This window comes from Zalophus californianus, chromosome 1, assembly GCF_009762305.2.
Source record: "Zalophus californianus isolate mZalCal1 chromosome 1, mZalCal1.pri.v2, whole genome shotgun sequence".
Classification (NCBI taxonomy): Eukaryota; Metazoa; Chordata; class Mammalia; order Carnivora; family Otariidae; genus Zalophus; species Zalophus californianus.
The window spans coordinates 161,041,935-161,055,417 of NC_045595.1; the positions used below are offsets into that span (position 1 = coordinate 161,041,935).

General features: G+C 41.3%; 1 protein-coding gene across 1 annotated transcript in view; it reads left to right on the forward strand.

The window, feature by feature from the left end:
* The window catches only part of DPPA2 (developmental pluripotency associated 2), a 29,137-nt gene that overhangs the window by 13,693 nt on the left and 1,961 nt on the right, over positions 1 to 13,483 (forward strand). The window contains exons 2-6 of the mRNA XM_027587084.2: positions 7,186 to 7,333; positions 9,138 to 9,301; positions 9,394 to 9,447; positions 10,374 to 10,635; positions 12,893 to 13,088. Coding sequence (XP_027442885.2) covers positions 7,186 to 7,333; positions 9,138 to 9,301; positions 9,394 to 9,447; positions 10,374 to 10,635; positions 12,893 to 13,088 — 824 coding nt within the window. The remainder of the gene's footprint in view (positions 1 to 7,185; positions 7,334 to 9,137; positions 9,302 to 9,393; positions 9,448 to 10,373; positions 10,636 to 12,892; positions 13,089 to 13,483) is intronic.

A 13,483-nucleotide genomic window follows, 5' to 3' on the forward strand; every position in this document is an offset into this window, starting at 1 on the left:
TATATTAAAAAAGATCTGTGTATAAGTGGACCCATGCAGTTCAAACCCGTGATGTTGAAAAGCCTGCAGAAGGAGGTTGAAAGCTGGTGGGGAAGTCAGTGAGTTTAGTTTTTTAACATGTTTGAAGTTCATAATAGGATAACCCAAAACTTGGGTCAGTAACATGGAAAAAGATTGAGTTAGAAATACGTATGTAAGAGGGGCACCTGGGTGGCTCAGTTGGTCAAGCGTCTGCCTTTGGCTCAGGTCATGATCCCAGGGTCCTGGATCGAGTCCCGCATTGGGCTCCTTGCTCAGTGGGGAGCCTGCTTCTTCCTCTCCCTCTGCCTGCAATTCTGCCTGCTTGTGCTCTCTCTCTCTCTCTCTCTCTCTCTCTGTCAAATAAGTAAATAACATCTTAAAAAAAAAGAAAGAAAGAAATACATATGTAGGAGTCATCAGCATGTAGGTAGTAGCTGAAATTAAAGAAATGGACAAGGCTGCTCTAAGAAAGTATAAGGCATGGTCAAGAGTAGAGAAATGAACCCTATGGGACACCAATATTTTAGGAGTTAAACAGTGATAAAAGAAGGAAAGACCACTAGATGAATGGAAAGGAACTTGAGTAAGAAGATATGTTCAGAAAGTTGAATTGTGAAAGGGGGCGATAATAGTGGGCAGATGTTTGTGTGCCTCCTTAAATCACCTTTTGTGATGTTCTCATTTGTGAATTAATTAGAATAAAGTGGTTTTCTCTCCCCCCAAAAAAGCATGATTGTGTCAGAGAAGATGGGTGTACACACACGAGTGTGTTTCATTTAAGTGGGGCATGTTTAAAACATTTGTGTGCTGGAAGGGCAGAACCTGCAGAGGGAAAGATAAAAAACTCTGGAAGGAACAAGTAAGTGATGAGGACATAGGAGCAGGGAGCCTGGGCTTTACTTAAGTCTCCATCCTTCCTCATCTACCATCTTCAGAGAGTAGGGCAATTGCTTAGTTCCTACACTTGCTGGTAGGGCTATACCTAATTTTGCAACTATTACTGGAGAATCTATAGCTAAATCAGTTCCCTGCCCAAAGTTGCCCTCCCCACCTCATTTCCCCAGGACTGTTGAGCTCTGTTCAACCACATCCTCTGAATTATATAGCATGGTAGAGGACAGATAACGGGTCTGGATTCTAAATTTAGATTCTCCTAATAGTGACTGTTATCCATGATCCCAAAGAGATATTTAAAAAAAAAAAAAAAGCAAAAATGCTCATTTATTTCTCAATCAGAAGGTGAGGATTGTAACTATTGTTCTAAAGTAGAAATATATTCAATAATCCTTTTAGGTGGGAATTTCTTGAAATGAAGGATGTGGCTAAGTTGGGATCATCTTTCAGTGCAATTTTCTTTTTCTTCCTCAGGACACTGAAGAACTCAGTAGCTGTCCCTTCCACCTAGTAGTGATACTGACCCATACTTTCCAGACTGTTTCTCAGAAACTTACGGTTCTGTGGGATGCCTTATGGGTTTTTATTTCCTGATAAGAGTTCCCTCACTTTGTTTTTTGAAATATGATGATCTAATTGGCTTTATTAAGAGAGTTGCTTCACTTTTATCTACCATACATTGGTGCTTCATAAACATTTACTCTTGTAGAGATTTTGAAAAGCACTTATTTAAATAAGAAACATATGTATTTATAAATATTTAACTTATAATATAGTAAATAAAATATTTTTGAAATAGGTAATATATTTTTACTTCAGAACTATTGTCTGTTATTGGAATAAATATTAGAACATAAGTGTTCATAAACAATTTTTTTTCTTTAAAAAAAATTTCTATCCTACGGCCTAAATTGTATTTTATAGATTAGCATTCTTTCAATGGCCGCTTTTGAGCTTTTAGGTATATACTGAGCCGCAAACTTAAGTTGGTACAATATGAGAGTTGTTTGTTGCACATAATTAAGAGCTTGCTTTGAACCAGGCACTGTGCTGAGCACCAAGAGAAAAAAAGGTGAGTCTGAGAACTTCAGAGCATCACAGTCTGGTAAGACAAGAGTCACATCAGTCTGTGATCAGTGTTAGCACCATATCCTTCAGAAGCAGCGCGAAGAGAGACTTCACTCAAAAGGGAATCACATGGGATGGGGGGGGAAGGTGGAAATTAATGCAATCTGTATAGCTAGCATTGATTGAGCCTCTATTCTGAGCCAGACACAGTGCAAGGCTCTGTGTAGACCAAGGGTAACCCACACACATCTGGCCATGGCTCTCTGGAGCCTGCTGTCTAATTGGGGAGATGAAATTAAACAAGTAAAACCCCAACTATATATAGAATAACACATTCAAATGAACTCTATGAAGGAAAAGAGTGAGAAAATAACAGGAGCAAAATTTTAAGGGTGACTCCAAGAAATTGGCATTTAAGTTTAAAGAATTGATAGAGGGGCTAATGATCCCTGCAATGACAATAGTATTACAATATGAAAATGTATCAAATTAAATGTTGTACACTTTATTTTATGTTTTAATTTACTTATTTGAGAGAAAGAGAGAGGAATGAGTGGGGTGAGGGGTAGAGGGAGAAGCAGACTCTCCACAGAGCTAGGAGCCAGACGTGGGGCTGGATCCCAAGACTTCAGGATCATGACCTGAGCCGAAGGCAGACACTCAACCGACTGAGCCACCCAGGTGCCCCTAAATGTTGTACACTTTAAATTTACACAATGTTATATGTCAAAAACACTTCAATGGAAAAAAGTAAGTTTGAAGAATGAGGAGCCAGATGAGTGAAGAGAGAGGAAAAAGTGTTTAAAAAAAAAAAAAAAGCCATCCCCGAATCTCTTCAAACCAATTTACAATAAATGCAAAGGATAGAAGAATAGGCTAAATGGAGCAAGAAATGAAAGTAACAAAATCCGGATAGGAGACTACAGGAAATTCACACAATTCTTTAAACAATAGCAAGAACAGTAACAAAAAATTCTAAGAAAAATAAGAGATGGAAGGAGAATTTACAGATTGGTATTTCCTTCAAAATAACCCAGGAGGGAGGGACTAGGGGGTGGTTTTGATGAAATCAGATTGGCTGTATGTCAACAGTTGTTGAAACTGGATGATGGATACATGAGGCTTCATGATATTGTCTGCTTTTGCATGTGTTTGAATTTTCCCATAATATAACATTTTCAAAGAGGAGGGAGGAAAATCAATAAAATAATTGTATTGTAATAAATGCTAAGAGAAAAAAAATATGGAAATGAAATGCTTTTTCCACTGAAGTTCTGCCCTAGCTTAAGACACTGGTATCAGTACAGGCTACCAGGTGGGCTACCTTCTAAAACCAGCCAGAAAAAGCGCACCAGGTGGGGTCACACCCAAGTGGGTGTAGACAGTACTTTCTTGGCTGAATTTCCATGGGCTGATTTAGTTTCCATCCTGGAAGGGAGGAGCCAGGATTCCAACCATTATCTGCCTAATCCAAATGCATTTGGTCACACCCTGATCTAGTCAAAGTTTCTAGACTTTAGGTGCAAAAGAATTACCCTAAGGGCTTGTTGAATTCTGAGTTCTGCCCTTAGGGATCCAATTCGGGAGGTCTGGGGTAAAGTCTTGTAATTTATTTTTCCAACCAGTTATTCATTAAACTGAAGCTGAGCGCTTGCAGACCACACGTTGAATATAGTATATGTTAAATTAAACTGATCTAGGCTCCCTGGGTCCTGAGACCAAGGGACCAGACCATTTTCCTAGGGACAGAGAAAGCCCACAGTGAGAGCAATGGATGCTGGTGTTGCCACACTCTTTGTATTTTCCTTTAGTAGCCCTGGCTCCTTAAGAGTGACCTACGAAAACATCTGTGACTTCTCCAGCCTCATCTTTCCAGCAGTTCCCAAATGCTTGCAGCTCTGTATTCATTAGTCCATCACTTGCCTTAGTGTTTTGGCTTTTGCTGCTCCTATCCTTAACAGCCAAACCTTTCCCTTTATAGCCAGCTCACCAGTAAGGCAGATTTAATGTTTGTGTTTAGAACTAAATCCAGGAATTTAAATCTAATCTCCCAGTGAATGACACCCCCCCCCCATGGTCATAAACTAGTTATGAAATACCTCTGATTCGGGGCGCCTGTGTGGCTCAGTCGTTAAGCATCTGCCTTTGGCTCAGGTCAGGGTTCTGGGATCGAGCCCCCCGACTTGGGCTCCCCGCTCAGCGAGAAGCCTGCTTCTCCCTCTCCCACTCTCCCTGCTTGTGTTCCTTCTCTCACTCTCTGTCAAATAAATACATAAAATCTTAAAAAAAAAATACCTCTGATTCTTTTTTTATTCCCTCCATAGTAACATCATTCATTCCATCACCAATATTGTCCTAGAGATGTTTTAAAAATATTTTTTTATTCAGTTGCTATGTGTTAGCAAGAATTCGTCACTTCCAGTTTTCTCCCGTCTCACCTTAAAGAAATAAAGACAAAAATATTTTTAAGTTATTGTTGTTATTATTATTTTAAGTAAACTCTACGTCCAACATGGGGCTCAAAATCACAGACCTCGAGACGAAGAGTCTCATGCACTCTCCACGGGGCCAGCCAGGCCCTAAAAATCTTTATTTTAAAATGTATTAAAATGTATTAGGAGTAATATTAATTACCCAATAACTCAATTGTCATATAATGGACAAGACGGGGTGTAAAACCGATGGCATTAATCACACCGTCAGATAGTGTGGGAGGGGAAGAAGAGTAGGAAGGAAAAGAGCTCTCCTGGGAAACAGGAAGTAGACAGAGACATTTGCTTATAAAAGGAGAAATCAGGTTGGAAGCCCTCAGGTGAAAAAGAGTGAAGGGCAGATGTCCTAAGATTGCTACCAGCTTTGCCTTCTTCTGACTGTTCCTGGAAATGGCGCACTCAACTTACGAGAACAATGAGCAGGTAAGTTTAGTTCCGACAGAATGAATTTTCCCCACAGACTTACTTTTCAGAGACTTTCCAGAGCTTGCTTATGTTTCCTTCTTGCCCCCAATTTTAGTTTCTGGGTGTAAGAAATCTCCGGTCTTGGAGTCTCTCCTCTTTACAAGTGGATTATTACTTTTATTGCACAATTGTGGCTTTGAGAAAATTTGGGTGAGAGTGAAAAAGACAAAGATTGCCGTTCCTAGGCCGAAGTAAGAGATGGATTCCGTAGAAAGATGTAGCTGGGCAAGAGAAAAACGTAAAGAAGTGGAGAGCGACAATAAAAAGAAAGTGAGAAAAGGTAATGTGGATAAGGTCAGAAAGTGAAGTGACCAATTTGCTTTCTTTCCTCTGGGAGTGTGTCCTACTCCTAGACATTAAGTATATGGTGGTGGGCGAGTCATATCGCGGCTCTGAGCCCCCACGTATCTCAAGAATGGAGTAGTATTCCCCCGGTTACTTTGTATGGATGTGTGCGGGAGTGCTTTGAAAGTACACAGGGGCGCCTGGCTCGCTCTGGCGGTGGAGCCTGTGACCCTCGATTTGGGGGTTCTAAGTTCGAGCCCCACGCTGGATGTAGAGATTACTTAAAAATCAAATCTTAAAAAAGAAGCTACACATACGCAGGACGAGAGTGTGAGCAATGCTCGTGTGAGCAATGGGAAGCCATTGAAGGGACGGAGGCGGGAGGGGCGTGGCCCCAGCAGATCCACCTGGCTGTTCTGAGAAGAAAGTATTGGCAATACTTGCAATGGAGTGGAGTGGAATGGAGTTTATTTACCTTTGGATTTGGGAGGAAAAAAAATTTTTTTTTAAGATTTTATTTGACAGAGACACAGCGAGAGAGGGAACACAAGCAGGGGGAGTGGGAGAGGTAGAAGCCGCGGGGCAGGGAGCCCAATGCGAGGCTCGATCCCAGGACCCTGAGATCATGACCTAAGCCAAAGGCAGATGCTTAACGACTGAGCCACCCAGGCGCCCCTGGGAGTAAACTTGGAAGCATAGTATACCCTATGGCATGTTCATGTAATTTTTGAGACTAAGTTACCTAATTTTTAAAATAAGAAAAATGATAAATTACTATAAATGTGCTCTGAAGATTAAATGACAAATACAGAAAGCACCTAGCACAGTGCATGTGTACTATACAAAACCAGTAAATGTTAGCTCCTTACTACCTATCCATTCTATTTTTCTTTCATTAGATCATTAAAAGAGTTCTGACTGCCCACTCGGTGCTGGGCACTTTGAGTGTTGCTGTGATTGCAACAGAATAAAATGTATATTCATTCCCTTCAGGTCATGGAGCTGAAATAAGGCCAGTATGGCTGGATCTCAGAATGCTCAGGGGTCTTGAGCTGAGTGACAGGCAGAGGTCAGACTCCAGAAATTTGTAGGTCACACAAGGGAGTTTTGTCTTTAACCTGAATAGCAATGATAAGCCATTGAAGTGTTTGTGTTTTTTTGTTTTTAAAGCAGGAGAGCAATCTTCAGAAAGAATGGTGTCAGAATGGAGTTTGGAATGCTAGGAAATTATTGCATCTACCAGTGAGAGTTGATGATAGCTGGAGTTGGGAATCATCAGGAATCATGATAGAAGGTGGGAAGGCAGGAACGCGTTCTGTACAGATTTAGCAGATAAAATGCAAGTATTTGTTTTAGCTGAGGGAGAGGAAAGCCTTGAAAGAGGTGGTTTTCCCAAACTCGAGACCTATCCTTTCATTTACATCCACCTGTAAATCTACTTTTGTCCATTTCCTCATTGTTTCTCTTACCATTTTTTATTTTTATTTTTTACAAGGTTTTATCTATTTGTTTGAGAGAGAGAGAACACAAGCAGGGGGAATGGTAGGCAGAGGGAGAAGGAGAAGCAGGCTCTCCGATGAGCAGGGAGCCTGACGGGGGCTCAATCCCAGGACCCCAGCATCATGACCTGCCTGAAGGCAGATGCATAACTGACTGAGCCACCCAGGCACCCCTCTTACCGTTATTTTTAAATGTTAAATTATTAAAATGATCTCTACACCCAACATGGTGCTCGAACTCACAATCCCGAGATCAAGAGTCACACACCTCGTAGCCAGGCAACCCTGTTTCTTTTATCTAATAAATGGTCTGCTAATCAACATCAAATTCAAGGAATCACCGTGAGTCTTCTCTCCAGCCACCTACTGGTTTCTGAGTTTCTTATTAATTGTGCTTTGAAAGTAAGCAGTTAGTTTTATGGTATCAGATGAGAATCCTCGATTGACCTTTCCCTTTCCAGAATTTCTCAGAGGAGGCATTAGAGGAAGAGAGTGTGATTCTCACATTGGTTCCAGTTAATGAGGAACCTAATGAAGAACATCAAATGGAACCAAGTGTTTCTTCAACTTCAGAAATCAGCCTGAAGATGCCTGGGTCAAGTGATAAAGGTGTGAGGACGGATTGCTCAGTTTGCTACTCCCCCAGCCCTGGAAAGCCCAGGAAAAAGATTTGTTTCTTATCCTTCGACTGTACAACACCTATCTTAAACCTTACCTTGATTACCTGTGGTGAGAGAGTTCTCAAACTCCCACACTTCTCAATTGCTAGGCACCATGCCTTGCTTTTAAGACACAAAAAATAGTCATGTGGTATGCCTTGGACAGGGCATGGTTCTTACAGTCAGCTAGATAGGAATTCAAATTCCCAACCCATGAAACTCAATCTTGTCTTCGTTTTGGTTAATACATACTTTACATATCACTTGTAAAGACAAGTGATTTTTTTTCGGCTTTGAAATATAATCAGCATTTAACCTTGTAATCTTAAGGTGTACAATGTGATGATTGATAAAAGCACATTTATATTGCAAAATGATTACCAAAATAAGGTTAAGTAGCATATCCATCACCTCACACAGTTCCCTACTCTCACTCCATCCCATGGTGAGAACATTTAAAGATTTGCTCTCAGCAACTTTATTTTTTATTTTTTTTTGAGAGAGAGAGCGTGTGTTCGCATGCATGAGCAAGCACATGTGGAGGGTGGGGAGGGCCAGAGGGAGAGGGAGAGAGAATCTTTTTGTTGTTTTTCAAGTTTTATTTGTTTATCAGAGAGAGAGAAAGGACAAGTGCACAAGCAGGGGGAGCGGCAGGTAGAGAAGCAGGGACCTGGCTGAGCAAGGAGCCTGATGTGGGACTTGATCTCAGGACACTGGGATCACGACCTGAGCCGAAGGCAGACACTTAACTGGCTGAGCCACCCAGGCATCCTGAGAGAATCTTTAAAAGGCTTTGTACTCAGTGCAGAGCCTGATGTGGGGCTCAATCTCACGACCCTGAGATCATGACCTGAGCCCGAAATCAAAAGGGTCAGATGCTTAACCAATTGAGCCACCCAGGTGCCCCTGCTCCAGCAACTTTAAAACATACAGCATAATAGTGTTAACAATAGTCACTACGATGTACATTAGATCCCCAGAACTTATTCATCGTATAGCTGAAAACTTGTACCCTTTCATCAACATCTCCTCAGATTAGTATTTTGCTTGGTAAGTAATTACTGATCAAATATCTAGCAGCTCTTAATGTCATGACCCTTTGACTCTGTTCTTAGTGTTTCACATAAAGGCATCAAATAAGTATTTTCAGAATGATTTTATTTTCTGGGCCACGAACGAGGACTTCAGTGCAAAGTAAACAGTGATAGGTTACACCCAAGCAGAGTGCGGGGAGATGGGGTGCTGCCGAGGAAAATGAGGTAGGCTGACGGAATGCAGGATCATTGGTGGTTGGGTGGTTTCTTTGAGTTCTCTAAAGACAACTAGTGTTTCTGGTCCAAAATCTAGACATTTTGGAATAGCAATCCAGTATAATGTTCTATCCAGGTCCTAGGATTGGGCTCCTTGCTGAGCGGGGAGCGTGCTTCTCCCTCTGCCTGCCGCTCCCCCTGCTTGTGCTCTCTCTTTCTCTGACAAATAAATAAAATCTTTAAAAAAAAAAAAAAAAAGGATTTCAAAATGTAGGTTTGATTTCCAGATCTGCCACTTTAATGGAGATGTGATCTTGGGTAAGTCCTTTAATTACAGAATCTATTACTTGTAATAGAGGAAAAATAGTTGGTGTGTGTGTGTGTGTGTGTGTGTGTGTGTGTGTGTGTGTGTAAACTGGGTTGTGAGAAATCAGCAAGAACTTTGTTAAATTGTCATCTTAAAAATACTAAATTATTACTACTTTGATTTCCTTCTTTTCTCAGTTTGTCATCCTCAAATAAATGAACAATTCAAGTTTTGCCCAAAACATAGTTGTTGTAATACACCAATCCTTCCCTTGCCAACCAGTTTGCCTCCATTTAATAAAGTACGTTGGGACACTTTGCGCAGCTGGTGCCAACAATTGAATTTGAGTACCGATGGCCGGGTGAGTATACTGGTGGGAAACTCTGCAGCACAGAGCAAGTGTGGAAAGCTTTGCCAATTTGTAATTTTCATTTCCCGTCTTAATGTCCTTAGAAAATAGAGGTTTATCTGAGGCTCCAGAAACATGCTTACCCTGGAATAAACCAGGTGAGTAAGGAGTGTGGTGACAGTGTAAAGGTGAGTTCTGATTGTGTACTTTTCCTTCTATCCCACCATCTCTATAGATGTTGTATCTCTAAGGCAAGACTTATCAAGCAGGGCAATTGACATTTTGGATACAAAAGATGGGGTAGATATAATACAAAGGAATATTACTCAGCCATAAAAAAGAATGAAATCTTTGCCATTTATGACAATATGCGTGGACCTAAAGGGTATTAAGTCAAATAAGTCAGAAAGACAGATAGCATATGATTTCACTTATGTGGAATCTAAAAAACCAAAAACAGAAGTAGACTCATAGAAACAGGGAAAGATCTGGGGGTTGCCTTACAAGAGAGATGGGGGGTGCTGGACAAAATAAGGGATAGGAATTTAAAGTTACTAACTTCCAGTTATAAAGTACATAAGACATGGGGATGCAATGTACAGCATAGGGAATATAGTCAGTCTTATTATAACAACTTTGTATGGTGACAGATGGTAGCTAGACTTACACGGTGATCACTTGGTAATGTATGTGAATGTTGACTCACTATGTTTTACACCTGAAACTAATATAATATTGTATGCAAAATACACCTCAATTGGAAAAAAAAAAAGAGACTAATGCTTTTTTGGGCCAAATAATTTGTTTTGGTTGGGGGTGGGGCTGTCTGGTGCATTTTAGGCCTAAACATCCCTGGCCTCTACCCACTACATTTCAGTGGCAATGCCTTCTGCTTCCCCCACTCCTCTGCCCCCAGTTTTAACAATCAAAAATTTCTCCTAGTTGCTCTAAGGGAACTAATAATCCTAAATATTTCCTACACTTACCACACATGGGTCAATGTATAAAAAATGATAAAATGGACACAAAAGTCTTTAGAGGCAGTAGCACTTTGCTGAAAACTCACCATGAATCCCATTTGCAGAATATTCCTGAAACATCACCGGAAGCTAAATTGCAGTCATGTTCAAGGAAAGGCAAGATGCTGGCCGAGAAAGCAAGGCTTTGGAAAAGTTGTAAGAAGAGTGAGAGACAGGAAGGGATTAATACCGTCGAGGTGGTAACTTCAGCACAGGAAGGCATGTTGGCAGCATGGTCAAGAATTGCTGCAAGAGCCGGTCAATCCAAGTCTGTGAATTCACGTTCCATTCCTGCTTCTGTTGAGACCTTTCTGCTGCAAGCCTCTGGTAAGATCATCCTTAAAAGGGGCAGCTGGCTCTGTCCGTAGAACATGCAAACTTTTGATCTCATGGATCATGAATTCAAGCCCCCCCATTGGGTGTGGAGCCTACTTAAAAAAAAAATAGACTGAGTACTAGTCCAGAGAAAGAAGGTTAAATTTTATTAGTCCCATACTGAAAGGCAATAAAAGGGAAAGAGCTAAAATATCATAGATTGGATATTAGATTTACTTAGGAATTATCTTTTCATTGACAGGTAGTAAAGTTTTGCATGGATCAATGTCTAAGCTAGGTGACTGAGTGGTGACCCTTTCTCAACATAAGCAGAAGTTCAAGGTGGGAAGAAAGCATGATCTGATGTGGTCAGCCACAGTCTGAGGCCTTCCCCTTTCTCTCCTTTCAAAGGCCATTGTAACACAGTAAAAAAGCACACAGGTGTTAGAACTGAACAGCTTTGGTTCAGATCCTTACTTCCTAATCCAATTAGATTGTTCCTTAGGCTTTAAAAATTTTTTTTTTTAAAGATTTTATTTATTTGAGAGAGCCTAGGTGCCTGGCATTGGCAAGTTACTTAGCTAAAGCCCTGGTATCCTGATGTATGTACAAAGTGATGATTGCAACTATTCTGCATCATAGAATAATTTTGAGCCTTGCAAGATTCCACTTGGCACATTAAAAGTAGGCCCCTTTGGGACCCCTGTCCTCTTAAGGGATCTTGAGAGTAACTTAGCCCCACTTTGGCCAACTCCCACTCCTGTGTGTCATATTTCTGTTCTCATCTCCAGCAGAACCCATCTCAGGCCAGCACAAAGTCCTCTTCCTTCTTTTTGGCTTGAATTCTTTCCCTCTCTCCACCCCATTACCAGAAGTGTTCAGGGTTTTTGTTATATGCAAGGCTGATGTTCACTCACAAGAATTCCAGCCAAAAGGAAGAAAGGGAGCTGAAATTGGCCTACTGTCTGCTCCCCACGCTGCACTTCCTTTGGTGAGGAGGAGTGGGCACCTTTTGCTGAATTGCACAAGCACACTGCAGCCCTGGAGCGGCCTCTGGAGGACTGCTTTCCCGAAGAGGACACCTCTTTCCGATTTTCATTAATGTGCCATATGAGCTAGTAGTATCACACACACGCTAACTCAGCCTTTTAGTTCCTCTTCATCCAGCAGTTATTAAGCACCTACTGTGATCCAGGAGTGTGCCTAGCCTCCGGATATACTTTGTGAAACACACGTAGTTTATACTCTCGGCTTACAGTCTGGAGAGATTTTACAGACATTTAAGCCCCTATGACTGCTCCTTTCTCTCGATTTCATACATTTGATATCTGTAGGACTTTGTTTTTTCTCAAATTTCCCATCTTCCCAATTAGATTGTTCCTTAGGCTTTTAATTTTTTTTTTTTAAAGATTTCATTTATTTGAGAGAGCAAGCGAGAGTGTGCTGCACACACACAAGCTCAAGAGCCTGGGGAGGTGGGTGGTGCAGAGAGAGAGAAGCAGACTCCCCACTGAGCAGATGCGGGGCTCCATCCCAGGACCCTGAGAGAGGCTTAACCGACTGAGCCACCCAGACGCCCTATTCCTTAAGATTTCTAAACAAAGATCCTTTTGCCTGTTTTGTGTAGTTGAGGCAGTGTAATGTAATGGTTGGGCATATGGGCTGTGAATCAGAATATCTAGATCCATGTTTTGGTTCTGGGAAAATTATGATATTTAACATGATAAGCTACAGTTACTGTACCTGCAAATAAAAGTAAAGAGAAGGTAAATATTAATAATGCTCTTAAGAATAAGTGTATTCAGGGGCACCTGGGTGGCTCAGTCAGTGAAGCGTCTGCCTTCGGCTCAGGTCATCATCTCAGGGTTCTGGGATCGAGTCCCGCATCGGGCTCCCTGCTCAGCGGGAAGCCTGCTTCTCCCTCTGCCTCTGCCGCTCTCCCTGCTTGTGCTCTCTCTCTCTCTCACTCTCGCAAATAAATAAAATCTTAAAAAAAAAAAAAAAGAATAAATGTATTCACACATGTAAACCACATAGCAAAATCTTGGACACAGAGCAACCATTCCAAAAAGTTAATTGTTATCCCTTGTGCTATATAATTTGTGAAGTCAGATTATGGTATCTTCAGTGTACATTTTTCTTACTTTTCATTCAGTTGATTCATCAATAGAATATAAGAGCAAAACCAAGAGTGACTTGCCGAGAGGTTGGATTAGGGCGCCATTACTTGATTTTTGCTGTTTATATTTGCTTCTCTTCCCCTCCTCAGGTGTCCGGTGGTGTGTGGTCCATGGCAGACCTCTCTTGGCAGATACACAAGGCTGGGTTCGCCTGCAGTTTCATGCAGGTCAGGCCTGGGTGCCTGACACTCCCAAAAGGATGATCTCTCTCTTCCTGTTACCTGCCTGCACGTTCCCATCCCCAGGCCTAGAAGACAATATGTTATGTCCTGAATGTGCTAAGAGGTAACCCTTAAGTATTTTTCTAAGTACGGCATACAGCAAAGGAGATGTCTGGAGAGGTTTCTGAATAATTTAGTAGAAGGCGGCGGAGGGCAATAAGCTGTTTGCTTAATTTGCCATATAGTTCAGGCAAAAATAGGAAACAAAAAAACAGTAGTGGATTAGAACTCAGATAGATGTAGCTTCTTCTTAGAAACCTTAACAAAGTATTCAAGTTAGGACCTTAACTGCCTCCATTTTAGAGACATGTTTTAAGGGAAAAAAAAAAAAAAGACTTGGAGTTCACATGTCAGATTCTTTACAAGGTCCTTGAAGCTCTCTGGAATGAAAAGGGGTAAAAGATGCTATGAAAATATAGGGGTAGTTCCTATGTTGCAGTAGCTTAGGGAAACTTCCCA